A 27,884-nucleotide genomic window follows, 5' to 3' on the forward strand; every position below is an offset into this window, starting at 1 on the left:
ACTCTCCCAGTTTCTCTGTTGCACAGGAGGAGGATGTTCTCCAGAGCAGGCCTTCCCTGCAGCACCGTCAGAGGGACAGCAGAGGTGGGCTCCTTCTCCCAGGGATGACTGCGGGGTGGGAAGGTGGGGATGCAGCCAGGGGTGCCCGGGGCTGTGCTGCAAAGCGGGGTCCCTGTGCTCCTGGGTTAGGGTTAGGGTTAAGGGTTACGGTTAGTGTTAGGGTTTAGAGTTAGGGTTATTGTTAGGGTATAGGGTTAGGGTTAGGGTTTAGGGTTATGGTTTAGGTTTAGGGCTAGGGTTAGTGTTACGGTTAGGGTTAGGGTTAGGCTTTTATGGTTAGGGTAAGGGTTAGGGTTAGGGTTAGGGTTACGGTTCAGTTGCCAGGAGGTTTTATGGTTAGGGTTAGGGTTTATGGTTAAGGACCAGGTTAGGGTTAGGGATAGTGTTAGGGTTAGGGTTTTGGTTTGTGTTAGTGATAGGTTTATGATTAGGGTTAGGGTTTAGAGTTAGTGTTAGGGTTTCGTTTAGGGATTAGGGTTAGGGTTAGAGTTTGAGTTAGTGTTTAGGGTTAGGGTTAGGGTTGGGGTTTTCGTTTTTCTTTAGGGTTAGAGTTCGGGGTAAGAGTTAGGGTTTGGGTTAGGGCTCAGGGCTAGGGTTAGGTGTTAGTTAGGGTTAGGGTTAGGGTTAGGGTTAGGGTTTAGGGTTGTGGTTTAGGGTTAGGGTTAGGGTTTAAGGTTGTGGTTTAGGGTTAGGGTTAGTGTTAGGGCTAGGGTTAGGGTTAGTGTTAGGGCTAGGGTTAGGGTTTTGGTTTGGGTTAGGGATAGGGTTAGGGTTAGGGTTAGCATTATGGTTATGGTTAGGGTTTAGAGTTAGGGTTAGGGTTATGTTTTATTGTTAGGTTTAGGGTTTAGGGTTATTGTTAGGTTTAGGGTTAGGGTTTGTGTTAGAGTGCCCAGAATGACAGACCAAGTGCACCTTAGAGCTAAGTATTCTGGGCTTTCTTTTTTTTGGATAGCGTCTGTTTTTTTCCTGTTTTCAGCCTTCCCTCCAAACTTCCAGCCCTACCATAAAATTGCATACCGACGAAGATTCTTCCCAGACCAAATGTTCCATCACAGAAAGCTCTTGCTGCCCATTGAGTGCTCTGAATGACACACCAGCTGCAACACAAAGCCTAAGTTTCCAGTCTTCTTTTCCTGGGGAGAAAGGCTGTTGTTTGCTTTTTTTAACCCTTCATTTATTCTGCCTGCCTGAGTCCCAAAATTCCATACAGACAAAGATTTCTCCCAGATAAAGGATGCCAGCAAAGGCACAGGGACATTGGTGACATCATTGAGGACAATGGTGCCATCCCTGGGGACAAAAGTGATATCACAAAGATATTGTTGACATCACTGGGGACACCGGTTGAGACAGAGTCATGCTGCAGTAAAAGAGGTGGAATTTTATTTTGGGAGAGAAGGAGGGAAATAGAGGACTGTTGGGTGCTGGAAGAGTATTAGGCGTGTATTGTGAGATTTAGGAGTCCCCCCAAATTTGTGGGGGACTCACAGTGATAGGCAAGTCTTCAGAAAAGCACCAGATCTTGCATTCGGACATTTTTGTCTTATTTGAGGTCTTCTTCCTATGTTTAACACACTGAGCACTCCAGACACCCCTTTCTCTAACCTTCCCTTCCATATCTCAAAAGCCTGCCCATTATCAAGGGGCTTTTTGACCAAAGGGATTCCTCACCAGTGTCCGAGGCTATGTTCCCTCTTTCTCACAAATTGATCAACTTACCCTTGCAGTTCTCTGCCTGTATTTTGCATCATTTCTGTCATGCTGCTCACAGCAGCACTGCCAGGGAGCAGCAGCCTTTGGTTTTTCAAGAGCTGTCGGTGTAAGATCTGAGCGCTCTGGAAGTTTAAATCTAAGGGCTGTAGTGTGTCAGCCCTCTGCTCTGCAGGCAGGGACAGGCAACTAGCACTTCTGTGGCACAGCTGCCCTCTGCAACAGTATTTCCATCCTACCAAAGGGATCTCCTAGGGGTAGTGCCTGAAAGTTTAGGTCTTCTTGCAAGTCCTCTCTCAAGAACATACTGAGGAGAAAAAACACCAGTGAAACAGAGTGGCACTGTGTTAGGTGAAAGAACTCAGCAGTGTCTGTGCACTTCCAAGCTCCTGGGAGAGAGATGAAGGACCACCAGGGCAGGGTGTGATCTATTGCCATGTGCACCGTAAGACCCAGGTCAGCTCCCCAGGACATTCATCACAGACCTGCCAACCACTCTTGGTTGGCACTCACAATAGAACCACTACTTCCAGCACTAGCTTCTCACCCAGCCCACAGAGGTTCTTTAGCCTTCCCTGGAGAGACACGGAAGGACTAGACAGGATGTCTCTGTTTGCATTGCACAGACAAGTCTTGAGCACACACCTGGTGTTGGTGTGGGGAGATGACCCTGAGCAAGCACAAATGCCATCAGCCTCCTGGGGGAGCCTTGAAGTTAGGTGGGACAAAGAGTGTCTCGGTGTTACTTTGCATTTACAGCACTAAACCCTGGCAAAGTCCCTGGATGCAGCTCTGGGATGTGTTTCTGTGGACAGACCTCCCCGTGCCCATCCCTCAGGCCGTGGGGCATCGCAGATAGTGGCAGAGCAGGTTGCACCCCACAGGGCAGAGGTGCATCCAGGCTCCGGGCGTGGCAGCAGGAGCCCCAGGAGATACTGCCCCTTCTGCCATGAACTGTCTGTGTGTGTGTGCAAGGGAAAGAACTTGTGTGTCTGAAAACCCTTGTGTGAGCGAGCAGTGAGCCGCTGTCAGAGTGAGCAGAATCTGAGTGAGCACCACTGACTCTTGGCCAACTGGCCATCCACCACGACCCCAGAGGCCATTTTCCAGCACTGTTATGCAGCATGTCATTCCCAGTCTGTCCATACGTCCGGGGTTACCCTATCCCATGGACAGAATCTGGCAGAAGCTCACTTCTTCCAAATGTATAAAAATCTGTTTTGTTTCTTTTCTCAGCAGAATGCACAGGTGGGCGAAACCCCCTGTATCCCCCGGCCATAAAAAAAGTGTGTTTTACATATTGTTTAAGGATTTCTTTGAATCTGTCTCTGTGTTTAAAAATACAAAGGGTCCTTCGGTCCTTTTTTTTTTCCTGAGATCCTTTACCCAAGACCTTTCTTTGAATTTCAGGGACAGTTCTCTGTGCAGGGATGGATAGGAAAAGACTCCTGGCATGGTAGATCTTCCAGGAAGTGCCAGTACTTGGTCTTCCTGAGCTGCTCTCTTTAACTTCCACCCTCTGATCTGATCCACCTCTGATTGCTGGTGTAAAACCTGAGTGCTCTGCCAGCTTGGTCACAGTTCTGCTGTGTGTCACTCCTGCAATGCAGGCAGGGACACGCCATGGGCACTGCTGGGACAGAACTGAGCTCCAAAAAGAAAGGGGATCTCCTCAGGGCAGTGCCTGAAGGCTCAAGTGTTCTTTCAAAGTTGCTGCCAAGAACAACCTCCAGGAAGTTTCCTGCTGCATAAAGCACCACTGAAGAGCTGAAGTTGGTGACTGTACAGGATGGGGGCACACAGCCCTGTCTCTTCCACAGCCAGGCCTCCATGAATACTCTTGAAGGACCAACAGTGACCAAAATAGTCTGGTCTGTGACCCTATTTTCTGGGCCCCCTGCTCAAGGGGGCCCAGTGCACTCATCACAGACCAGTCCCTTGCAATCACTGTTCCCAGCACTGGTCTAACTCTCCACCTCATAAGGATTGTTTGTCCCCCACGGAGGAACATCAAATGAGCATATTTGCACTGTAAAGAAGAGACTGAAGAATTCACACTGTGTGTGCGTGTGGAGAGAGGAATCAGAGTGAGCACAAATGCCATCAGCTACTTCTAGGGAGGCCAGGAAGGGTAGTGTCTTGAGATCACTTTATTTTGAGAATCACATCCCCTGGGAAACCACCTGAATGCAGCCCTGGGATTTGCTTCTGTGAACAGAGCTCCCTGTGTCTGTCCCTCAGGCCGTGGGGCATCTCAGAGAGGGGCAGAGCAGGGCCTCTGACAGCCCAGCACAAGGCTGTCACAGGGACTGGGAGATCCCCTCTGCCTGAGGGCCTGGGCTCACTCCAGCAACAGGGCTTCTCTTTGGGCTGCCCTGTCCCTCATGCTGAGCGCAGGATGGCACAGCAGCTGGCACAGCTGGGCCCTGTCTGTGCCAGTAGCTGAAAGGAGCAGCCTGGGGACAACACACAGAAGCTACTGCTGTCAGGGCAGGGGAAAGGCCCCAGGAGGTCTGAGGGCTTGGCATGCTGCTGGAAAGGCTGTGTCCCACCTGCTGGAGCTTTCCTAGGAGGAAGGAAACTGCCCGAGACAGAGACACTGCCCCACACTGCAGTCTGAAAGGTGGAGAGAGGGGACGAGGAGAAAGAAATGTCCCTGCAAGGGCATTGCTGTGGGAGGAGAAGCATCCAGAAGGAGGATGAGATCACTCCATGTGTGTATTTGAAGAAACAGAGTGTGAGAGTGGGCAGGGTGAGAGTCGGGGGGGAAGCCGGATGGGTGTCCGCAGCCTGCAGGGAAACAGAAGCAGCTGTGGGACAGCACAGGACAAGTTGTGCTGGAGATGGCCAAGGGCACTGGCAAGGCATGTTAACTATTGCTTTTAGGACCAGAGCTTGTGCTTGCTTCATATATGTCAGAAGATTGCTTTAAAACATATTTTTGCAGCCAGACCTTATCACCGCTGATGACAAACCTTATTAACCTGTCACAATTTTTTGAAAAAAGCAAACAACAGCCTTTCTCCCCAGGAAAAGAAGACTGGAAGCTTAGGCTTTGTGTTGCAGCTGGTGTGTCATTCGGAGCAATCAATGGGCAGCAAGAGCTTTCTGTGATGGAGCATTTGGTCTGGGAAGAATCTTCGTCAGTATGCAATTTTAGGGTAGGGCTGGAAGTAGGGAGGGAAGGCTGAAAACAGGAAAAAACAGCTACTATCCAAAAACAAGAAAGCCCAGAATATTTGGCTTTATGGTGCACTTGGTCTGTCATTCTGGGCACTCTAACCCTAACCCTAAACCCTAACCCAAACCCTAACCATAAACCAAACAATAACCCTAAACCCAAACCTTAACCCTAAAAATAACCATAAACACAAACCCTAACACTAAAACATAACCCTAAACCCTAACCCTAACTCTAAACCCTAACCCTAACCATAACACTAACCTTAACCCTATCCCCAACCGAAACCAAAACCCTAACCGTAGCCCTAAACCTAACCATAATGATAACCCTAACCCCAACCCTAGCCCCTAACCCTAATCCTAACCCTAAACCTTAACCCTAACCCTAACCCTAACCCTAACACTAACCCTAACTCTAACCCTAAACCTAACCCTAACCCTAACCCTAATCCTAACCCAAATCCTAAAAATAACAGTAAACCCAAAACCTAACCCTAACCCTAAAACATAACCCTAAACCCTAACCCTAACAAAAAACCCTAACCCTAACCCTAACCATAAAACATAACCCTAACAGTAAGTCCGACACCTAACGCTAACAAAAACCCTAACCCAAACCCTAACGGCACCCCAACGCTAATCCTAACCCTACCCCTAACCCTAGCCCTATCCCTAACCCTAAACCCTAACCCTAACCCTAACCCTAACCCTAACCCTAAACACTAACCCTAACTCTAACCCTAATGCTAAAACTAAACCCAAACCCTAACTCTAACCCTATCCCTAACCCTAAACCATACCCCTAACCCTAACCCGAAACCCTAACCCTAACTCTAACGAAAACCCTAATGAAAATCCTAACCCTAACCCTAACCCTAACTCTACCCCAACCCTAAACCGTAACCCTAAACCGTAATGGCACCCTAACCCTAACCCTAAACCCTACTGGCACCCTGACCATAACCCTAAACTGTAACCCTAACCCTAAACCCTAACCCTAAACCGTACTGGCACCCCAAACATAACCCTAAACCTAACCCTAACTCTAACCCTAACCCTAACACTAACCCTATCCCTACCCCTACCCCTAATCCTAACCGTAACCCTAAACCTTAACATAAAACCTAACCCTAAACATAACCCTAACCCTAACCCTAACCCTAACCGTATCCCTAAACCTAACCCTAACACTAACCCCTACCCTAAGCCCTAACTCTACCCCAACCCTAAACAGTAACCCTAATCCTAACCCCTAACCATAAACCTAACCCTAATCTAAGTCCTAACTCTAACTCTAATCCTGAACCATAACTCTAAACCCTAACCCTAACACTAACCGTAACCCTAAACCCTAATGGCACACCAACCCTAACCCTAACCCTGACCCTAACACTAACCCTAACCCTAAACCCTACCCCTAACCCTAACTGTAACCCTAAACCTAAACATAAAACCTAACCCTAACCATAACCCTAACCCTAACCGTAACCCTAAACCTAACCCTAACCCCTAACCCTAAGCCCTAACTCTACCCCCACCCTAAACCGTAACCCTAATGTTAACCCCAACCCTAAACCCTAACTCTACCCCAACCCGAAACCCTATCTCTATCCCAACCCTAAACCCTAACCCTAACCCGTAACCCGAACCCTAACTATAACCCTAACCCTAAACCCTAACCCTAACCCTAAACCGTTACCCTAACCCTAAACCCTAACTCTAAACCCTAATCCTAACTCTAACCCTAACCCTAATCCTAAACCCTAATACTAAACCCTAACCCTAACTGTAACCCTAACCCTAAACCCTAACACTATCCCTAACCCTAACCCTAACTGTAACCCTAAACCTAAACCTATAACCTAACCCTGACCCTAACCCTAAACCTAACCCTAACCCTAACCCTAATTCTTATACCCAGGTAAGAAAGCCTTCAAGCTTCGGCTTTGTGGTGCACTTCATGTGTCAGCCCTGAGACTCCTTGGGCAGCAAGAGCTTTCTGTGCTGGCACCTTTGTTCTGGGAGGAATCTTCGTCCGTATGCAATTTTAGGAGTCTGGCTGGCAGTTGGGAGGCAGGACTGAAAACAGGAAGCAACAGCCCTTATCTCCAGGAAAGAAAGACTGGAAGCTTTGGCTTTGTGGTGCAGTTGGTGTGTCAGCCTGGGGACTCCATGAGCAGCAAGAGCTTTCTGTGCTGGCACCTTTGGTGTGGGAGGAATCTTTGTTTATATGCAATTCTGAGAGTCTGGCTGGCAGTTAGAAGGCAGGTCTGAAAACAGGAAATAAAAGTACTTTTCCCCAGGAAAGAAAGACTGGAAGCTTTGATTTTGTCATGCAGTTGGTGTGTCATTCTGGGCACTCCATGGGTAGCAAGAGCTTTCTGTACTGGCACCTTTGGTGTGGGAGTAATCTTTGTTTATATGAAATTTGGGAGTCTGGCTGGCAGTTAGAAGGCATGGTTCAAAACAGGAAATGACAGCACTTTTCCCCAGGAAAGAAAGCATGGAAGCTTTGGCTTTGTGGGCCAGGCTAGGCACTCCATGGGCAGCAAGAGGTTTTGGTGCTGGCACATTTGGTGCCAGCAAAGAAAGACTGGAAGCTATGGCTTTGTGGTTCAGTTGATTTGTCAGCCAGGGCACTCCATGGGAAGGAAGAGCTATCTGTGCTGGCACCTTTGGTGTGGGAGGAATCTTTGTTTGTATGCTATTTTGGGAGTCGGACTGGCAGTTAGAGGGCAGGTCTGAAAACAGGAAATCAAAGCACTTTTCCCCCGGAAAGAAAGTCTGGAAGCTTTGGCTTTGTAGTGCAGTTTATGTGTCATTCTGGGCATTCCATGGGTAGCAAGAGCTCTCTGTGCAGGCATCTTTGTTGTGGGATGAATCTTCGTCCGTATGTAATTTTGGGAGTCGGGCTGGCAGTTGGGAGGTGGGTCTGAAAACAAAAAACAACAGCCCTTGTCTCCAGGACAGAAAGCCTGGAAGGTTTGGTTTTGTGGTGCAGTTTGTGTGTCAGCCTGAGGACTCCATGGGCAGCAAGAGCTTTCTGTGCGGACACCTTTGGTGTGGGCTGAATCTTTGTCCGCATGCAATTTTGGGAGTCGGGCGGGCAGTTGGGAGGCAGATCTGAAAAAATCAAACAACAGCCCTTATGGCCAGGAAAGAAAGCCTGGAAGCTTCGGCTTTGTGGTGCACTTCATGTGTCAGCCCTGAGACTCCTTGGGCAGCAAGAGCTTTCTGTGCTGGCACCTTTGTTCTGGGAGGAATCTTTGTCCTTATGCAATTTTAGGAGTCTGGCTGGCAGTTGGGAGGCAGATCTGAATACAGGAAACAACAGCCCTTATCCCCAGGACAGAAAGACTGCAAGCTTTGGCTTTGTGGTGCAGTTGGTTTGTCAGCCCGGGCACTCAAAGAACAGCAAGAGCTTTCTGTGCTGGCACCTTTGGTGTGGGAGGAATCTTTGTCCGTATGCAATTTTGGGAGTAGGGCTGGCAGATGGAAGGTAGGGCTGAAAACAGGAAACATCAGCCCCTATCTCCAGGAAAGAAAACCTGGAAGCTTTGGTTTTGTGGTTCAGTTGGTTTGTAAGCCTGGAGACTCCCTGGGCAGGAAGAGTTTTCTGTGCTGGCACCTTTGGTGTGGGAGGAATCTTTGTTTGTATGCTATTTTGGGAGTTGTGCTGGCAGTTAGAGGGCAGGTCTGAAAACAGGAAATAAATGCAGTTTTCCCCAGGAAAGAAACTCTGGAAGCTTTGATTTTGTGCTGTAGTTGGTTTATAAACCTGGAGACTGTTGGCAGGAAGAGCTTTCTGTGCTGGTACCTTTGGTGTGGGAGGAATCTTTGTCCATATGCAATTTTGAGAGTAGGACTGGCAGTTGGGAGGCAGGGCTGAAAACAGGAAACAGCAGCCCTTATCATAGAATCATAGAATCATAGAATCATAGAACAGATTGGGTTGGGAAAGACCTCCAAGATCATCAAGTCCAACCCCTGATCCAACTCCAATTACTATATCATGGCACTAAGGGCCACATCCAATCTCTTTTTAAAAGCCTCCAGGGATGGTGAATCCACCACCTCTCTGGGTAGGCCGTTCCAATGCCTGATAACCCTCTCTGTAAAGAATTTCTTCCTAACATCTAACCTAAACCTCCCCTGGCTATAGAGGATTGGTTAGAAATGCGAGGACATATGAACATGGCTAAGGCTATGGATGAGCTGCTAAAGTATAAGACACAGTCTGACTAGGCCCATGAGAAAGTCTGAGATAGCAGGGCCGTGAGAAAGCAGCAACATCCTTGGGTATTCTAAATTGAGCTGAAAAACAGGAGCTGGGCATTACCAAAACAGAAACACTTAACGAGCCACCTGTGTAAACAATGAAAGACAGTTAAGATGATATCACCACCTAACTGAGCACCAATAATGAGCCTAATTTCTGTAATATTCATGAACCTATTATAGAGTGTATATTAAGCTGTTGTCAATCTACAATAAACGAAGCTCCTGGATTCTCACATTGAGGTGTCTAGAGCTTTCCGTCGCGACACCTGGCAGAGCTTGAGCCCATGTCCAGGGCTCCAGAAAGAAAGAAAGGCCAGGAAAGAAAGGCCAGGAAAGAAAGCCTGGAAGTTTTGGCTTTTGTGATGCAGTTGCTGGGCCAGGCTGGGGCCTCCATGGGCAGCAAGAGCTTTCTGTGCTGGCACCTTTGGTGTGGGAGGAATCTTTGTATGCAATTTTGGGAGTCGGACTGACAGTTGGGAAGCAGAGCTGAAAACAGGAAAGAAGAGCGCTTATTCCCAGGAAAGAAATCCTGGAAGCTTTGGTTTTGTGGTGCAGTTGTTGAGTCAGCTTGGGGACTCCGTGGGCAGCAAGAGCTTTCTGTGCTGGCACCTTTGGTGTGGGAGGAATCTTTGTCCTTATGCAATTTTGGGAGTTGGGCTGGCAGATGTGAGGCAGGGCTGAAAAAATCAAACAACATCCCTTATCGCCAGGAAAAAAAGGCTGGAAACTTTGGCTTTGTGGTACAGTTGGTCAGCCAGGCTGGGCACTCCATGGGAGGCAAAAACTTTTTGTGCTGGCACCTTTGGTCTGGGAGGAATCTTCGTTCATATGCAATTTTGGGAGTCGGGCTGGCAGTTGGGAGGCAGGGCTGAAAACAGGAAGCAACAGCCCTTATCTCCAGGAAAGAAAGACTGGAAGCTTTGGCTTTGTGGTGCAGTTGTTGAGTCAGCTGGGGGACTCCATGGGCAGCAAGAGCTTTCTGTGCTGGCACCTTTGGTGTGGGAGGAATCTTTGTTTGTATGCTATTTTGGGAGTTGTGCTGGCAGTTAGAGGGCAGGTCTGAAAACAGGAAATCAAAGCACTTTTCCCCCGGAAAGAAAGTCTAGAAGCTTTGGCTTTGTGGTGCAGTTGCTGTGTCATTCTGGGCATTCCATGGGTAGCAAGAGCTCTCTGTGCAGGCATCTTTGTTGTGGGATGAATCTTCGTCCGTATGTAATTTTGGGAGTCGGGCTGGCAATTGGGAGGCAGATCTGAAAACAAAAAACAACAGCCCCAGTCCAAAGGAAAGAAAGCCTGGAAGGTTTGGCTTTGTGGTTCAGTTCGTTTGTCAGCCTGGGGACTCCATTTGCAGCAAGAGCTTTCTGTGCTGGCATCTTTGGTGTGGGAGGAATCTTCGTCCGTATGCAATTTTGGGAGTTGGGCTGGCAGATGTGAGACAGGGCTGAAAACAGGAAGCAACAGCCCTTATGGCCAGGAAAGAAAGCCTGGAAGCTTTGGCTTTGTGGTGCAGTTGTTGAGTCAGCCTGGGGACTCCCCTAGCAGCAGGAGCTTTTTATCCATGTAGCTTTGGTGTGGGAGGAACAGGCTTCTCCAAGACCAAAAATGCCAGGATATAAAGCTCTTGATGCTCATGGAGTGCTCGGGCTCCCCCACCGACTACACAAGAAAGCTAAAATTTGCTGGCTTACTTCGCTGGAGAGAAGGGCTGACATTTGCTTTTTTCTACCCTGTGCTGAAACTGCCACCCCTACTCCCAAAATTGCATTTGGAACAAGATTCCTCCAAGACCAAAGTTGCCAGCAGAGAAAGCTCTTGCTGCCCATGCAGTGCCCAGGCTGGCCCACTAACTGCACCAGAAAGCCAAAGATTGCAGGTTTTCTTTCTAGGGGATAAGGGTTGTTGTTTGATTTTTTCAGCCCTTGCCTGAATCTGCCAACCCGACTTCCAAAATTTGACATGGACAAAGATACCTCCCAGACAAAAGGTTCCTGGATAGAAAGATCTTGCTACTCATGCAATGCCCAGGCTGGCCTACCAACTGCACAAGAAAGCCAAATCTTCCAGGCTTTCTTTGCTGGGAATAAGGGCTCTTGTTTGCTTTTTTCAGCCCTGTGCTGCAACTGCCAGAGAAGGGCTGACATTTGCTTTTTTCTACCCTGTGCTGCAACTGCCAGCCTGACTCCCAAAATTGCATTCGGATGAAGATTCCTCCCAGACCAAAGGTGCCAGCACAGAAAGCTCTTGCTGCCCATGGAATGCCCAGACTGGTCTACTAACTGCACCAGAAAGCCAAAGCTTGCAGGCTTTCTTTGCAGAGGGGATAAGGACTGTTTTTAGCTTTTCTCAACCCTGAGCTGCAAGTGTAAGCCTGATTCCCAAAATTCAGTACCGACGTAGATTCCTCCCAGATTAAAGGTGCCAGGAAAGGAAGCTCTTGCTGCCATACAGTGCCCAGGCTGGCCCACCAGCTGCACCAGAAACCCAAACCTTGCACCCTTTCTTCACTGGGGAAAAGGCCTGTTATTTGATTTTTTCAGCCCTTGCCAGAATCTGCCAAACCGACTTCCAAAATTCGACACGGACAAAGATATCTCCCAGACCAAAGGTTCCAGAACAGAAAGCTGTTGCTGCCCATGGAGTGCCCAACCAGGCCCACAAACTGCACCAGAAAGCCAAAGCTTGTAGGCTTTCTTTCCTTGGGATAAGGGCTGTTGTTTGGTCTTTCCTACACTGTGCTGAAACTGCCAGCCCAACTCTCAAAATTGCAGACGGACCAAGATACCTCCTAGACCAAAGGTGCCAGCACAGAAAGATCTTTCTGCCCAAGGAGTGTCCAGGGTGGCCCACCAACTGCATCAGAAAGCCAGAGCTTGCAGGCTTTCTTTGCAGAGGGGATAAGGCCTCGTTTGCTTTTTTCAGCCCTGAGCTTCAACTCCAAGCCCGACTCCCAAAATTCAGTACTGACGTAGACTCCTCCCAGACCAAAGGTGCCAGCACAGAAAGCTCTTGCTGCCCATGGAGTGCCCATGCTGGCTCACCAACTGCACCACAAAGTCAAAGCTTCCAGTCTTTCTTTCCTTTAGATAGGAGCTGTTGTTTGATTTTTTCAGCCATGAGCTGCAACTGTCAGCCTGACTCCCAAAATTGTAGATGGACCAAGATTCCTCCTAGACCAAAGGTGCCAGCACAGAAATATCTTTCTGCCCAAGGAGTGTCCAGGGTGCCCCACCAACTGCACCAGAAAGCCAAAGCTTGAAGGTTTTCTTTGCTAAGGATAGGAGCTGTTGTTTGCTTTTTTCAGCCCTGTGCTGAAATTGCCACCCCAGCTCCCCAGATTGCATTCAGACCAAGATTACTACCAGAACTAAGATGCCAGCAGAGAAAGCTCTTGCTGCCCATAGAATGCCCAGACTGGCCTACCAACTGCACCAGAAGGCCAAACCTTGCAGCCTTACTTTGCTGGGGATAAGGGCTGTTATATCCAGAATTTCTTATAATCAAAAATACAACAGATACGGGTTTTATTTTTAAATCTATTTTTAATAAATCAATTTTTTTCCATTATATATAAAAATGAGAAACTTTACAGTTTTCAGTATTTTGCACAGACATCCTTCATGAATTTTCAGACACTTTGGGGCTGTAACATCACTTTTTAGGAGGGACCCCGCATGACCCTCCCTCGTCCCCCAAACACCTGCTCCCCCACCACCTCATTTCTCTCCCAGTGACATTTCCTCACCCCCAGAGAAGGCACAAAACTAGTACAACTGTCCTGTCCAGCAGCTCAGTGCATCCAAAAAGCCATTTACATGTGGACATCCCCTCCAAAACGGGGGGATAATCAAGGGAGGGCAGGCCCCCAAGGGGTTGGAGTCCTCTCGCTTCTGTCTGATGGACACCCCACGGCACAGGGAATGTCCCCAAGGATGGTACCTTTTCTCCTACTCAGGCTCCACTGCGTCATGTTCCCTCTTCATTCCTGCACTCTGGCCAGTGTCAGGAGATGCAGGAGCCAGGTCTGGAAAATGTCCCCTATGCCAGCCAAAACCAAACCACTGGAAGCACTCACAGCTCTTCAGGAAGAAGCTGGTTTATTTAACACAGATGCTCTGCAGAAGTATCCAAGCTGCAAACAGAAACCTTGTGGAGGGCACCTGTGGTGAAGAGGAGAAATTTCTTATTTGGAAACAGCAACTACGAAGGACGGTTGTCACGGGTGACAGTGGGTCTGTCAGCACCTTGGCACATACTGACGAAGCAATAGATGTTGACCAGATCAAAGTATACCCCTGAGATGGACTGAAAGAGAGGACAGAAAATGGAGGCCCTGATCCTGACAACATACTGATGCATCCTGAAGAAGCTGTCCTGTGGGAACAGAGAATACTGTCTCATGAGAACAGGAGCACTGTCTCATGAGAACAAGGACCTGTTTTGAATGAGAGTAGTTGGGAAGAACATCAACATGAGAGAAAAATAAGAGCAGGTGCTCGGGACTGTTGTGGGAAAGAACTGGGCTGTTTTGAGAAAGAGCAAAGTTGTTGTGAGAAAGTAGAGTTTAGAAAATGCACCTATTAGCTGTAAGAATTCTGGTGTGAAAGTTTGAACTGTCCTATCCGTGTGCATTACGTGTGTTCAAAAACTGTACTTAAGGGGCTGCGCAGCAGCCCCGGCTGTCCCTGCTTTTTTCTTGGAATAAAACTTTGCTGGAACCTTTTTTCGTGTCGCTTTGGCCGTTCCGACACTTTCAGTGACATCTGGTAGCCAAGGCAACAGCAGACTAGAACATGCTGTGAAGTGTGACATTGAGACCATACCAGAAGAGAGACTGTTAACTGAACAAGACTATTAGAAACTGTTAATGCATGCACTGAATTTATTGTACCCCTGTTTTTACCGTGTTTTATAGCATTTTTTCCCTCATGTTTATCCGCTGTTTTCTCATTGGCTAAGATTTGCTGCAACGCAGATGTTTCCCTTATTGGTCCTTGTTAGTCCCATGTTCCCTCCTTCCTTTCCTGATTGGTTACAACCTCTGTCAGTCCCATGCTCCTCCCATCTTTCTAGAGCCTTCCCTACCTACCCTATAAATAGAGTGAACCACCCTTAATAAAGGGCAATAGCTGCTTGAACCCCTTCAGTTGTTGTGTGATCTTTTCCCCTGTGCTAGTCAAAAGCAGACCAGTGGAAGCACTCACAGCTCTTCGGGAAGAAGCTGGTTTATTTAACACAGATGCTCTGCAGAAGTATCCAAGCTGCAAACAGAAATCTCATCCTGGTCCTCAACATCTGACTGGGGAGAGCTCCCTGGAGATGGGGGATCTGCAACTTCCTCTGCCACTGGAGGATCTTCTCCTGCACTGAGGGCGCTCTTCTGTGCTTCTCCAACACAGGGGGTGTTCCCAGTTGGCACTGCCACAGCATCCCAGGAGTCAAGGGGTGGACACTGGTGGCGGCAGGACTCTTCCTGCTGTGCTGCTTGCTCCTGGGAACACATCACTGGAATGGGCTGGGCTCCCATTTTTACATCCAGGCTTTCCTTGACCATGTGCATCTTCAGGGATGAGTGAGTTCTGCTGATACCTGCAGCTTCAAGGGAGCAGGGAGAGTGGTCTATGAGGGCTACTCCATCTGGAGTCTGGCAGTTCTCACCGAAGCTCTTGTAGGGATGAAGACTCTGGGAAGAAGTGAGGCTCTCAGAGGACTGGAACCTTGTGGAACTAATGGAAGCTCTTGAAAGGTGCATGCTCTCAGGGGAACGGAGGCCTGTGGAAGGAATGCAGGCTCTTGGAAGGTGGAAGCTCTCAGAGGAATGGAGGCTCTTGGAAGGAATGGAGGCTTTCAGAGGGATGAAGGTTCTCCTATGGCATGGTCTTCTTGTAAGGATGGAGTATCTCTTACAGAATCGAGTTCTTGGCAGGAATGAGGATATTGAAAAGACGGAGGCTTGCCGACGGATGAGGGCTCTTGGAAGGACAGAGGTTCTCCATGGGAGCTGGCTCTTGGAGGAATGGGGGCTCTTGGTGGAACTGGACGAGCTGCAGCAGGGCAGGTGGCCTCGCTCCACCAACTCCTCCAGGTTCTCCCACAACACCTGCCACATCTCAGAATCCAGTGGGAAAGACATCCCATTCCCAACCCACACCAACATGACCAAATCCTGCAGCTCCTGGGCCACTGCCATGCAGGGGGTGCAGCTGGGGCCACAGCCACAGGGGATGTACTCGGGGCTCACAGGAGCATCTGGACGCTGGGGAGCGGTTGCCTGAGCTGTGGAGGAACTGGGAGCCTCCACCGGAGCTAGTTGGCTGCTCGGAGAGCCCCCGGCCTGGCTCCCTGGGTTCTTCGGTGTCCCCAGCACCCGCTGTTGCCAGTGGCCAACGGCCAGCCAGACAGCTGCAGTGGCCAGCAGCAGGAAAAACAAGGAGAGGAGGATGCTGCCATCGCTCATGGCTCCAACACGGCCCATCATGACCACACTGGGAGCCGGGGGGTGGTGGCACTTCTTGTGTAGTGATGTCAGTCCTGTGGGAGAGGACACCTGTGTCATAACATGGCCCTGCCTCACCCCAGTGCTCACCAGGGCTCCATGGGGGAGAAAGGGGCTCCCTGTGGGTACTCGAGGCCCCTCTGGAACAGACTGGATGGAACATTCTCGGCCAAGTAGGACACAGTCATGAGGAGGAGAAGGAGGATGTTGTCACTGCCTCGCTGGCAGAGCATGGGACATGGCTTGTCCCATGGGACACTGAAGAGTCCTTGAGGAGGGCAAGTGCTGCTCAGCAACAACCAGACCATCCAGCTGTTATCCTCTCCTGAATCCAAACCCAGTACTGTGCCAGGTACTATGAAGAAAGTATCCCACCAAAAAGCAACACAGCAGCCAGTTCTTCACCCAGCACACCCTGTACCTGCTCATCTCAAAGCTGGACGCCTTCTCCAAAAGGATTCTGTGAGGGACGTGATCAAAACTCCAACTAAAATCCCAAAAAAGAACATGCACTGCCTTCTCATAACACATAAGCCAGGTGACCTTATGGCAGTGGGATTTTTTCTTTCCAGCTGCTTTCCCAGAGATTCATCTTGCTCCATCACCTCCTGAAGGGCCAATTGCAGCAATAGATTCATTTCCCTCTCCCTCCAAACTGCTTCCCATCTAACAGATCCCTATGAGCATTCCTTTCTTCCCAGAGATTCATCTTGCTCCATCACCTCCTGAAGGGCCAATTGCAGCAATAGATTCATTTCCCTCTCCCTCCAAACTGCTTCCCATCTAACAGATCCCTATGAGCATTCCTTTCCTGGTTTTTCCTACAAAGCCTTCACTGAATCTTGCAAAGATCTCACCATTCCACCCTCAGATTTTGCAGTAGCCAGCACCTCCATTTGTGCTGCCATGAGGACCAGGATGGGGTTTCTGACATCACATAGGTGTCCCCACCCACAGTTCTGTAACATCACAGAGGTGTCCCCACACACAGGTGGAACCAATTGTGGGTGGAACTGCAGGAGCTGGTGAAGCGAGGCCACCTGCCCTGCCACAGCTTGTCCAGTTCCTCCAGCTCCTCTGGGAGCCTCCATCCCTCTGAGAGGCTGCTCCCACCAAGAGTCTTCATCCCTTGGAGAGCCTCTGCCCTTCCAAGGAAATCATTCCATCAGAGATCCTCCATCCAGCCAAGAATCTCCCTCTGCTGGAGATCCTCCTTCTTTCTGAGAGCTTCCTTTCCCTCTAAAAGCCTGCATCTTTCCAGAAACCTCCCTTCCTATAAGAGCCTCCATCCTTCCAAAATCCTACAGTCCTCTGAGCATCTTACTTCTTCTGTAAGCATCTGTCTCTCTAGGAGCCTCAGTGAGACCTGCTGGACTCTGGACAAACAAGACCCTGTGGACAGGTCTCCCTGCTCCCTTGGAGCTGTGGGTATCAATAGCAGAACTTGCTCATCCTTGAAGATGCACGTGGCCAGGTGTGGCAGTTTGAGCTACATTAGAAATCTAAAATCCAATTTTTAGGCTTCCCCCACCCCTTCTCAACAATTTATCCTAACACCGGAGAGAAACTTTCAGGCCAGAGGCTTCTCTAGGGGAAGGGAGAAGTATATACATTTATTTACACAAATAAATACTATACAAATTAAAGGCAACTATATATATATATATATTACATTACTATCAGTCAGTCCTTTCAAGCCCCTCCTTTAACTTTAGTCCAGGAGCAGCCTTTAAGGCTGATATGTAACACAGTCTGCCGTGGGAGTGTTCTGGGCTCCTGAACATTCCCTCCTCACCAAGTTCCAGCAGATGTTTGTTGTAGTCTCTCCTCCTCATGAAGTCCGAGAAGACAGCTTTGAGTCCTTGCTCTCCTGCTGCTGGTGATCTCTCCCTCTCGGTGTCCCACCTCGGTTCCTAAGCTGCTGCAGTGTAGCTTATCAAGCGTACATGTCCTGGAATCTTTATTCCTCTAAGTCAGTTTTTGGCTGCCTCCGGTCAGCTTCGACAGGCAACTCCCGAGCCTCTCTTGGCCCATCTCCAATTTCACCTGGGATTCTTCTCCCAAGCACCCAGCTGATTTTATCAGCCCGTCCACTTGGCTCTGCTCAAGTGCTGAGCCTCAAAATCCACCCCCCACCAGCCTAAATGCAGTGGGGGGGAAAAAAGCCCCCTAGCCTTGGCCACAGGCAGCTCAGTTCAGTTATGCACTGTCCCAAGCGTCCCGCAGCTGCGGGGGGGGTATCGATGGGGAGGCATGAACATAATGCTCACAGGTCATTATGGTCGGCAATATGTCAATTTATTATTTAAATCAGTTAACTTTTATACAGTTTAGTTTGTTTAGGCCACATGCTTATAATAAGATGATTGGATAGCTCAGTCTGTGCACGTGTCTCATGTCCCCAGTTCATTGGACCTGATGTTCTGTCCACGTGATCTGAAATCATCCTTGGCATAGAAACGTCTTTCTAATTAATCTGCTTTTAGGGTTTTACTAAATTTGCAGGTGTTTCATTATCTTCAGTTCCTGTGCTAGCTGGGATGAATGAAGAGATAAATGAGGAGAGGTCTAGGAAAGCACAGCTTACCAATAGGTGGCTTAGAGGATGGTGCTATCATCAAAATTTTGGGTTTTTTGATCATGGGGCAAACTCCATGTTGCCTAGTCTCGTCAAACCAGATGGGCTTCATCTATATGGGAAGGGCAAAAGAACTGTAGCCTGTAAGTTGGCAGGGTTAGTTAGGAGGGCTTTAAACTAGGTTTGAAGGGGGAAGGGGCGGCAACTGGGCTCTCCAGAAAAAAGCCTAAGGGTGTAGAGCCTGAGTTGAGAATAAAATCAATGGCCCAGCTGAAGTGCATGTACACCAATGCATGCAGTATGGGAAACAAACAAGAGGAGCTGGAAGCCATAGTGCAGCAGCAAAACTATGACATAGTTGCTGTCACAGAAACGTGGTGGGATGACGCACATGACTGGAGTGCTGCTATGGGGGGCTACAAGCTCTTCAGAAAGGACAGGCAGGGAAGAAGGGGTGGAGGGGTGGCTTTATATGTTAGAGAGTCTCTTGACTCTGTTGAAGTTGAGGTCAGCAGTGACAAGGTTGAGTGCCTGTGGACCAGAATCAGGGGGAAGGCCAACAAGGCTGACATCCTTGTGGGTGTCTGTTACAGACCGCCCAACCAGGATGATGAAGGAGATGAATTATTCTACAAGCAGCTGGCAGATGTCTCAAAATCTCCAGCCCTTGTGCTTGTGGGTGACTTTAACCTGCCGGATATCTGCTGGGAGCTTCATACTGCAGAGAAGAGGCAGTCAAGGAGGTTCCTGGAGTGTATAGAGGATAATTTCCTTCATCAACTGGTAAATGAGCCTACCAGGGGTAAGGCCCCACTAGACCTACTGTTTACAAACAGAGAGGGGCTGGTGGATGATGTAGTGGTTGGAGGCCGCCTGGGGCATAGTGACCACGAAATAATTGAATTTTCAATCCTCAGGGATGTAAGGAGAGCCATCATTAAAACCTCTACTCTGGACTTCCGGAGGGCAGATTTTGGCCTATTCAAAAAACTAATTCAAGGCATACCCTGGGAAACAACCCTTAAAGGCAAGGGGGTCCAGGAGGGATGGACATGCTTCAAGCAGGCAATTTTGAGCGCACAGGAACAGGCTATACCAGTGTGACGAAAGGCCAGCCGGAGGGGAAGACGGCCGGCTTGGTTAAATAGGGAGGTTCTAAAAGAAATCAGGGATAAAAAGAAAGTTTACAGACTGTGGAAAAAAGGGCTGGTCACTTATGAAGAATTTACGAAGAGAGCTAGGTCATGCAGGAAAAAAATTAGGGAAAGAAAAGTGGAATTTGAAGTTAATTTGGCTAATTCAGTTAGGGATAACAAAAAGTCCTTTTATAAATACATTAATAGCAAAAGGAGAGGCAAGGAAAACCTCAGTTCTCTGTTGGACTTTGAGGGAAATATAGTTAACAAAGATGAGGAGAAGGCTGAGGTACTTAACACCTACTTTGCCTCAGTTTTTAGCAGTAAGACAGGTGGCCCTCAGGACAACTGGCCTCTAGAGCAGATAGACAGAGACAGAGACCTGAATAGCCCTCCTGTATTCCAGGAGGATGTAGTTAGCGACTTACTGAGCCAGCTGGACCCCAACAAGTCTATGGGACCAGACGGGATCCATCCCAGGGTGATGAGAGAGCTGGCAGAAGAGCTTGCCAAACCGCTCTCCATCATCTTCCAACAGTCCTGGCTCTCTGGGAAGGTCCCAAATGATTGGAGGTTGGCGAATGTCACCCCAATCCACAAAAAAGGCTGCAAGCAGGACCCTGGCAACTATAGGCCTGTCAGTCTGACCTCGGTGCCTGGCAGGGTTATGGAACAGATCATCCTGAGTGCAATCACACAGCACCTTCAGGATGGACAAGGGATTAGACCCAGCCAGCATGGGTTTAGGAGGGGCAGGTCCTGTCTGACCAACCTGATCTCTTTTTACAATCAGGTGACCCACCTGGTGGATGAGGGGAAGGCTGTGGATGTGGTCTATCTAGACTTCAGCAAGGCCTTTGACACTGTCTCCCATAATATACTCCTGGAAAAGCTGGTAGCCCATGGCTTGGACAAGTATACCCTCTCCTGGATTAGGAGCTGGCTGGAGGGTCGGGCCCAGAGAGTGCTGGTGAATGGAGCTGCATCCAGCTGGCGGTCGGTCACCAGTGGTGTTCCCCAGGGATCAGTGTTGGGCCCAGTCCTGTTTAACATCTTTATAGATGATTTAGATGAGGGGATTGAGTGTATCATCAGCAAATTTGCTGATGATACTAAATTGGGAGGGAGTGTCGACTTGCTGGAAGGCAGGAGGGCTCTGCAGAGGGATCTGGATAGACTTGAGAGATGGGCTGAATCCAATGGGATGAAGTTCAATAAAGCCAAGTGCCGGGTCCTGCACTTTGGCCACAACAACCCCATGCAGCGCTACAGGCTGGGCACAGAGTGGCTGAAGAGCAGCCAGGCAGAAAGGGACCTGGGGGTACTAATTGACAGGAAGCTCAACATGAGCCAACAGTGTGCCCAGGTGGCCAAGAAGGCCAATGGGATCTTGTCCTGTATCAAAAATAGCGTGGCCAGCAGGAGCAGGGAAGTGATCCTTCCCCTGTACTCTGCGTTGGTGAGGCCACACCTTGAGTATTGTGTTCAGTTCTGGGCCCCTCAGTTCAGAAAGGATATTGAGGTGCTGGAGCGGGTCCAGAGAAGAGCAACAAGGCTGGTGAAGGGACTGGAGCATAAGTCCTATGGGGAGAGGCTGAGGGAGCTGGGGTTGTTTAGCCTGGAGAAGAGGAGGCTCAGAGGTGACCTCATCACCGTCTATAACTACCTGAAGGGAAGTTCTAGCCAGGTGGGGGTTGGTCTCTTCTCTCAGGCGCTCAGCAATAGGACAAGGGGACACGGGCTTAAGCTCCGCCAGGGGAAATTTAAGTTGGATATCAGGAGAAAATTCTTTACAGAGAGAGTGATCAGGCATTGGAATGGGCTGCCCAGAGAGGTGGTGGATTCACCATCCCTGGAGATTTTCAAACGCAGATTGGACGTGGCACTGAGTGCCATGATCTAGTAAATGGACTGGATTTGGACCAAGGGTTGGACTCGATGATCTCGGAGGTCTTTTCCAACCCAATCGATTCTATGATTCTATGATTCTATGATTCAGTTTCTCAAGGTTTTCTTTCTATAAACATATTATGTTCTCAAACCTTATAATTAGACACACAGCTAACAAGTATAAGCATCACATATTTTCACATAGCCTATAAGTATAAACAATACATGCTTGTCACTTCCATGGCAAGCAAGGCCTACAGAGTGCAGGAAAAATTGTTCACAGAATTCTGTGTCCCAGCGACAGGGGGGGAAAGAAGGCCTAGCCTCCTCCCTCTTACCTCAGGTGCTGTGAATCTCTTTCTTCACAGCACACACTCCAAATGCTGACTCTAATTCTAGCCAAAGGCTGAGTTGGGGGGTCGCAGGGCTCCCCTCTCCCCCCCGGAGGGGAAGAGAGGGAGCCCAGCCACCCCCTGGCCTTGTCCACCTACACGCAGCAGACACCAACAGCAAAACAACCAAGACTGCAATGCCAACCGTTTCCAGTGCTGTGATATATGATTTTTGAGCAGAAGCGAACAACATGAGTGGTGACTGGCTCTCCAGGGAACACTGCCCTGGCACCCAATCACCTCTGAGCCCCTCGAACTCTCAAGGGGGGCCAATTTCAAACTATGACACCAGGAAAGGCCTGGAAGTAAAAATGGGAGCCCAGCTGGCTCCAGTGAAGGAGCAAGTAGCACAGCAGGAAGAGTCCTGGAGCCACCAGCATTCACCCCAGAGCTCCCAGAACACTGCAGAGGTGCCAACTGACAACACCCTCCTCTCTATGCTGGACAGGTTCCTCCAGCAACAAAGGGAATTGGAGTTCCCCCATCTCTGGGGAGCTCCCCAAAAATGGTTGTTGAGGACCAGGAAGAGGTTTCTGTTGGACAGCTCTTTGGGAAAAACTTATTTAAAGCAGAGGTTCCGCAGATTTATCTGAGCTGCTTAGCTTACTCCCACTTACTTAGCTGCTTACTCCCACTTGTGAGCAATACTCCATTGCTCAGTAATTTTCCCCCCCGCCTTTACAATACAAGTTTCTGTTCAGGTAGTTGCAAAATAAGCAAGTTTCTGAATGCTTTGAGTTAGAGTAGTTCTCACATAAATAAGTTTTTGATAAGAGATGTTGAGCAAAGATGCTGCAAATACACTGCTCAAGTTCAACTTGATCTGGACAAGTTCAAGCTCCAAACAACCACCAGAGACCCCCGAGAGACCACCAGAAGACCTCTAGTGACCAAATAAGGACTTCTGAAGACTTTCATAGAGCTAGTTACATATACACTACTTCTCTCAGAAAGTTCACATATATGTAAGACATTTGATGAATATGGAAAATTGTAAGTAAATATTTCCCTACCTGAGGGAAAACAGGACACACACAATTAGAAGAAAGATCCTCCCTGTGTGCCCAGATAAATAAATAATGCCTCCCCTAAAATGAGTCTTAGAAGATTTTACTTGCCAATTTACTGTAACACACTGGTCTGGTTATGACTGGGATAGGGCTCCTTTCTTCCCAGCAGCTTGCACACGCTGTGTTTGGATTCAGAATGGGAATGTTGTAGATCATACATGGGTGGTTGGGTTGTTGCTGAGCAGGGCTTACACTCCTCAAGGACTTTGCACTGTCCCATGCGACAACCCATATTTCCCACTCACAAAGGTGGGATGAGCAAGCAGCTGAGTGGTGTTTCGTGTGTGGCCAGGATCAAACCCTGGACAGGGCTCAATGGGTGCAGGGGAATGGGGCTACAGCTGACTGGAAACCAGTCACTGCATTGGGAACCTTCCTAGGAGGGGCTGGTGACTCATTTCCAGAGGTTAAGCCCCACCTTCTCCATCTCTCTCCCCCTCCATCCCCCTCACTGCCAAGGAAGGGCAGGGAGTGGCAGCAGGGGAAGGAGCAGGGCTGGAGTGAGGACGAGGGCCCAGGACCCTTGTTTTTCCCTTGGTTAATTCTTAACTGATTTGGGGTTTAATCCCTTACCTGGAGCTCTTGGCTTCTCCTCAGGGCTGTACACCGTAAAAATGGCGGTCAGCACCCAGGGGGTGAAGCCAGTGTAGGGGGCAGTGGGTGAGATGAGTGCATGTGTGTGTGGGGGTCCCGTCTACCCCTGCCCAGGTACACCAGGGAGCAGAGACCTTCCTGGGACAGATCCAGGAGGACATTCAGGACCATCCTTGCCTGGGGAAGGGGTGCCAAGGAGATCCAGGAGGGATCGTGCCTGGGCAATGCCCAGCTATGAGTCCTTGGGGCCACCCCACCGTGACCTCTGCAGCCCCCCTGCTCTGTGGGAAGGAGCCGCAGGAGCCTAATGGCCCTTGATGGAATTTTCTTCCAGGAATCTGCTGAGGAGCTGTTTCCTTTTGCTTTATTTTTTTTTCTTTTTTTTGTTTCTGAGCTCCACAGTGTGGAGCTGGAAGGGAGCAGGAGGGAAGGGGAAACCACAGCTGGGGGGCATCTCATCTGGAGGGTCCTGTGCCCTCAGTACCCTGCTCTTCTCATCTCCCTTTCATGTAAGGGTGGGTTGGGACCGAGCATCTTTCCCCAGGGGTCACGGTGCCCTGGACCCCACCTTGAATGGGGAGGGCAGCACTGGACATCTCCCCCAACTCCCCCGCTATTGGCTGCCAGGGATGGAAGTTCTGGGAGACATGGAGGCTCCTGCGAGATGTGCTGACAGAGTCCTCATCCTGCTCCTCCACAGCTGGCTTGGGAGAGTGCCCGAGATGGGAACACCTCCCTTTGCTGCTGGAGGATCTTCTCTGGCACAAAGCAGACAGTGTTCCCAGCTGGCACTGCTGCAGCTTCATCAGAGCCATGGACTGGGCACCAGCAACTCCAGGACGCTTACTGCTATGTCACTGGGAATACTTTACTGGAATGGGATAATAGGATGCAGGTTTCCAGCCCTAGTCTAACCCAATACGTGGGCACAATGACAGGATGGCACAGCCACACTCTGCCTCTGGGAATGGGTCGTGCTCAGGGGCATGGGCAGCAGCAGGGCAGAGGAGGAGGGCCAGGAGGCGGGGCTGCTGCTAAGCTCAGCCTGACTCTCCCCTTGGCTTGCAGATGACCATCAAATGTGTGGCCCAGGAGAGCCTCTTCCAGTGGGGCGAGTTGGTGAGTCAGTGGGGCCACCCAGACAAACTAGGGCATCACATGCAGGGATAAGCCCAGGGCCAGGAGTGTGGAAGCTGTGACATAGCTTTGGGGGGAGCAGGCATGGGGTCACCCTGGGACCTGGAGCATCCTCGGTCCAGGGATGCCCAGCACCAGGGAGGCTGGACAAGGCTGCACTGGAGCATCCCAGCCAGGGGGCACTGCAACCACTGGGCACCAATAAACCCCCTGGTGCCATTGTCTCCTCCCCACAGCCCGATGGCACCCATGGACCGACCCACGGAGATTGTGCTCCTGGAGAAGCTGCCCCAGCATCACCCAGCTCCTCAACTGGCTTGAGCTGCCTGACAGCTTCCTGCTGGTGATGGAGCATCTGGAGCCAGCACAGGATCACTTTGACTTCCTTGTGGAGTGGGAGTTCCTGTGCAAGGACATGGCATGCTGGCTGTTCTGCCAGGTGCTGGAGGCCGTGCGGCACTGCACCCACTGCGGTGTCCTGCACCGCGACATCAAGCCAGAGAACATCATCCTCCACCTGGACACCAGCAACCTCAAGCTCATCGACTTCGGTTTTGCCACCTTCCTCTGGGATGAGCCCTACACATGCTTTGCAGGTGAGCCCACAGCCGGGGCTGTGCTCCCACGCGCAGCCATTGCATGGCCCAGCCTGGCTGCTCACCACATCTCCCATCCTTGGCCGCTCTTTGCTGTGGGATTCAGCTGGCTGCCAGCCGCTCTTAGGCTCAGTACAGAGGCTGGGAAACAGGAGCCGGCTCCTGGCCCTCCCCACAGCCTCTGTCCCCCACCCTGCCCTGGACTGGGGCCGGAGGAGCCAACATGACAAAAACAAACCCCCGGGGGAGGGAGCAGAGGTGGGGGGGCTGCAAAACCTGTGCACCAGCCCCTTGGCTTTGCAGGCGCGGAAAGGCTTGGGCTGCTCCCCTTCCCTTCTTGGCCTTGTGTTAGGATTTCTTAGGTTTACTCACTTGGGTGGGAACGCAGGACGGTGTTGGGGGGGGAGTTGTGGACAGCAGTGCAGCCTCTGCATCCAAGAGAATGCTCAGGTGAGGCTCTGGAAGCCAGCGGCAGCATCTGCCTGAACAATGCTGCCTGTATCCCATAGGAACACGGCAATACTGCCCACCAGAGTGGATCCACTTTGGCCACTATTGCGGCCACTCAGTGACCATCTGGTCCCTGGGTGTGCAAGTTTCGAGCTGGCTTCCTGCCAAGCCCCTGAAACCCGACAACAAGGACCCGCCTCCCAGAGAGGGAAGAGAAAAGAAAAAAAACCCCAAGCAGCCAAAGCTATAACAAAAATATATATATATATATTTTACATATGAGACAGATACACAAAACGAGAATACCACACACCACAACTCCAGAAATCCCAAACAGCTCCCCAAAAAGGGAAGAGGGGGAGGGAGAAGGGAGAAGGACAAAAAGGGGCAAGGACCGAGCAAGTCAACCAGCCAATCGAAGGCAAACTAGCAAAACTCTCACCACTTCCCTTCGAACAGGCAGGATGGCTAGACACGGCCCAGGGCTCTCCCCTCGCGCGTGGCAGATAACAGCAGTCACTGTAGGCCTCTGCTCCAGATAAGCCAGACCGAGACAGGGACCCACCGTTCTCGAACCTCGCCGGAAAGGAAGAGAACAAGGTCCCTCCTGCTGGCTTTATTTATACCTCAAGTTACGTAAAGGAATAGCATGGAATACATCCGTGATCACTTTCCTAGTTCCTTCCTGGTTACAAGCTGGTCTCCAGGAAGGCCTAGAGTGAAACCATCACACTGGGCGTGCTGCTCTGTGTCATGGTGTGCAGGAACTTCCCCTTCGAGGAGGATGAGGACATCATGGCAGGGCAGCTTTGCTTCTGGCAGCAGGTCTCTTCAGATTGGTCTCAGGCTTTGGGAGATAGCCCCGCGCACACCAGCAGCGTGCTCACACAGCTCCGCAGGAGCTTTGTCTCCCATCGGTGGCTGCAGGAGGTGGCCCATGACGGGGCTGATCTTGCACCAGTTGCTGAAGGAGCTGGCGCATGTCCTGTCATCCCACTCTGCTCCACAGCGCAGAGTCGGCCAGGAGGCTTGTGCAGCACTGAGCACACGCGGCATGGCCTGGCACAAGGGGCACAGGAGCCTTCTCCAACTTACCACTGCTTTCTGCTTTCTCTCCCCAGAGTGCCAGCACCTGATCTGATGGTGTTTATCCAAGCGCCCCTGGGACAGGCCATCGCTGGAAGAGATTTGCCGCCACCCTTGGCTGTGGGGCAGGCATTTCCACAGCACCCTATTACAGCCCCCAAAAAATAAAACAACCCAAGACCCTTTCCCATGTGTCAAACTGAGTCATATTTAGCAGCTTCAGCTGAAAAAACATGTTTTTCAAAAGGGGAATCAGAGTCTTTCTTTCATAATTTTCAAGAATGGGCAGGCAAGGCTGGGCTCTGAGCACATGCTCGTGGCATTGTAAGTCATCAATATTGACTCCAAGAGAAACCGGAGTAGGACTTATGGTATGGAGGGAGTCTTGATAACTTTGCACCTTGTAGCCTACAGTTTTTTAACTGTGTGGAAGAAGTTGCATTTCCACCCAAGTCCTTTCTGGAAACTTTCCTATTCGAACACAGCATCACGGAATCCCAGTAGCACCTGCTGACCAGGAAGGCAGAGTTCTCCTTGTAGTTGTGTACTCTAATATGGTCTATTTTTTCATCCGAGGTTCCCCTTCTCAGCTTCAGCTTTGAGATGGGAAAAAGAACTGACTTTCTCTCCTGTCTTTCCTTCTCATTCACAATTGTTGAGATCCTGGGCTCACTGCCATGGTATTGATCTTATTCTGCTCCCCAAAATATCTCCTTGTACCTTAAAGGCAGCTGATGGAGAGGGCAAGTGCAGTAACAGGTCTAGTTATGGCAAAGCACCCAGGTGCCAGCCCAGGCCCAGTGGTGAGGTGCCAGAAAAAGCCTGTGCCACTTTCTGCCTACTGCCCTGTGCTCCCAAAATAAGGATTTGGTTTTTTTTCAGAGATGCATCTGCTTTTTCATTTTTCTTCCCTTTTTTGCGAGTTGCCGACCCTGAATGCCTATCCAAGCCTCTACCTGAAGGCTTGGCAGGATCCTTCCAGCCAGGACCCCACCCTCAGGGGATTGCGAGAGTCCTGAGTCCGACGTAAGCAGGAGGCTGAGCTGGGCGTTATAATTTTCCCTTTTCGGGTAACTGCTAATTCACTAAAGCCATCACACGTTTCCCCCAGGAGCGGGAGGTCCCCAAGTCCCCACAGACTGCCCTGTCCCTCTCTGCCCACACCCAGCGCCATCGAGAGCTGGTGATCACCGCCCCCCACGCAGGGGGGGGACTTCTCCTCAGG

The 27,884-nt window shown here is 50.1% G+C and overlaps 2 protein-coding genes across 4 annotated transcripts; one reads left to right on the forward strand and one right to left on the reverse strand.

Annotated features, from left to right (window-relative positions):
- Nucleotides 1–27,228, forward strand: LOC135415447 (serine/threonine-protein kinase pim-1-like). Its single transcript, XM_064657170.1, has 3 exons — nucleotides 1–84; nucleotides 24,764–25,123; nucleotides 26,695–27,228. Exons 2-3 carry the CDS (start codon nucleotides 24,874–24,876, stop codon nucleotides 26,712–26,714), a joined length of 270 nt encoding a protein of 89 aa, XP_064513240.1. The 5' UTR covers nucleotides 1–84; nucleotides 24,764–24,873; the 3' UTR covers nucleotides 26,715–27,228.
- Nucleotides 14,444–16,672, reverse strand: LOC135415442 (uncharacterized). 3 transcript variants are annotated; one of them, XM_064657157.1, is made up of 2 exons: nucleotides 16,588–16,672; nucleotides 14,444–15,765 (listed from the first exon to the last, which is right to left on the reverse strand). In XM_064657157.1, exon 2 carries the CDS (start codon nucleotides 15,710–15,712, stop codon nucleotides 14,465–14,467), a length of 1,248 nt encoding a protein of 415 aa, XP_064513227.1. In that variant the 5' UTR covers nucleotides 15,713–15,765; nucleotides 16,588–16,672; the 3' UTR covers nucleotides 14,444–14,464. The 3 variants fall into 3 exon arrangements, with proteins under 3 accessions (XP_064513227.1, XP_064513228.1, XP_064513229.1); XM_064657158.1 differs by lacking the exon at nucleotides 16,588–16,672 and adding an exon at nucleotides 16,274–16,417; XM_064657159.1 differs by lacking the exon at nucleotides 16,588–16,672 and adding an exon at nucleotides 16,152–16,260.
- Nucleotides 27,229–27,884: the final 656 nt, after the last annotated feature.

The sequence above is a fragment of the Pseudopipra pipra genome, chromosome 6 (assembly GCF_036250125.1).
Source record: "Pseudopipra pipra isolate bDixPip1 chromosome 6, bDixPip1.hap1, whole genome shotgun sequence".
In the NCBI taxonomy this organism is placed as follows: Eukaryota; Metazoa; Chordata; class Aves; order Passeriformes; family Pipridae; genus Pseudopipra; species Pseudopipra pipra.

Excerpts from the sequence above, each read along its gene's own strand:
- LOC135415442 (XM_064657157.1), bottom strand. The coding sequence starts at position 15,712 with ATGATGGGCCGTGTTGGAGCCATGAGCGATGGCAGCATCCTCCTCTCC.
- LOC135415447 (XM_064657170.1), top strand. The coding sequence starts at position 24,874 with ATGGAGCATCTGGAGCCAGCACAGGATCACTTTGACTTCCTTGTGGAG. Across the intron at positions 25,124-26,694 it reads GCCCTACACATGCTTTGCAG|AGTGCCAGCACCTGATCTGA; the intron begins GTGAGCCCACAG and ends TTCTCTCCCCAG.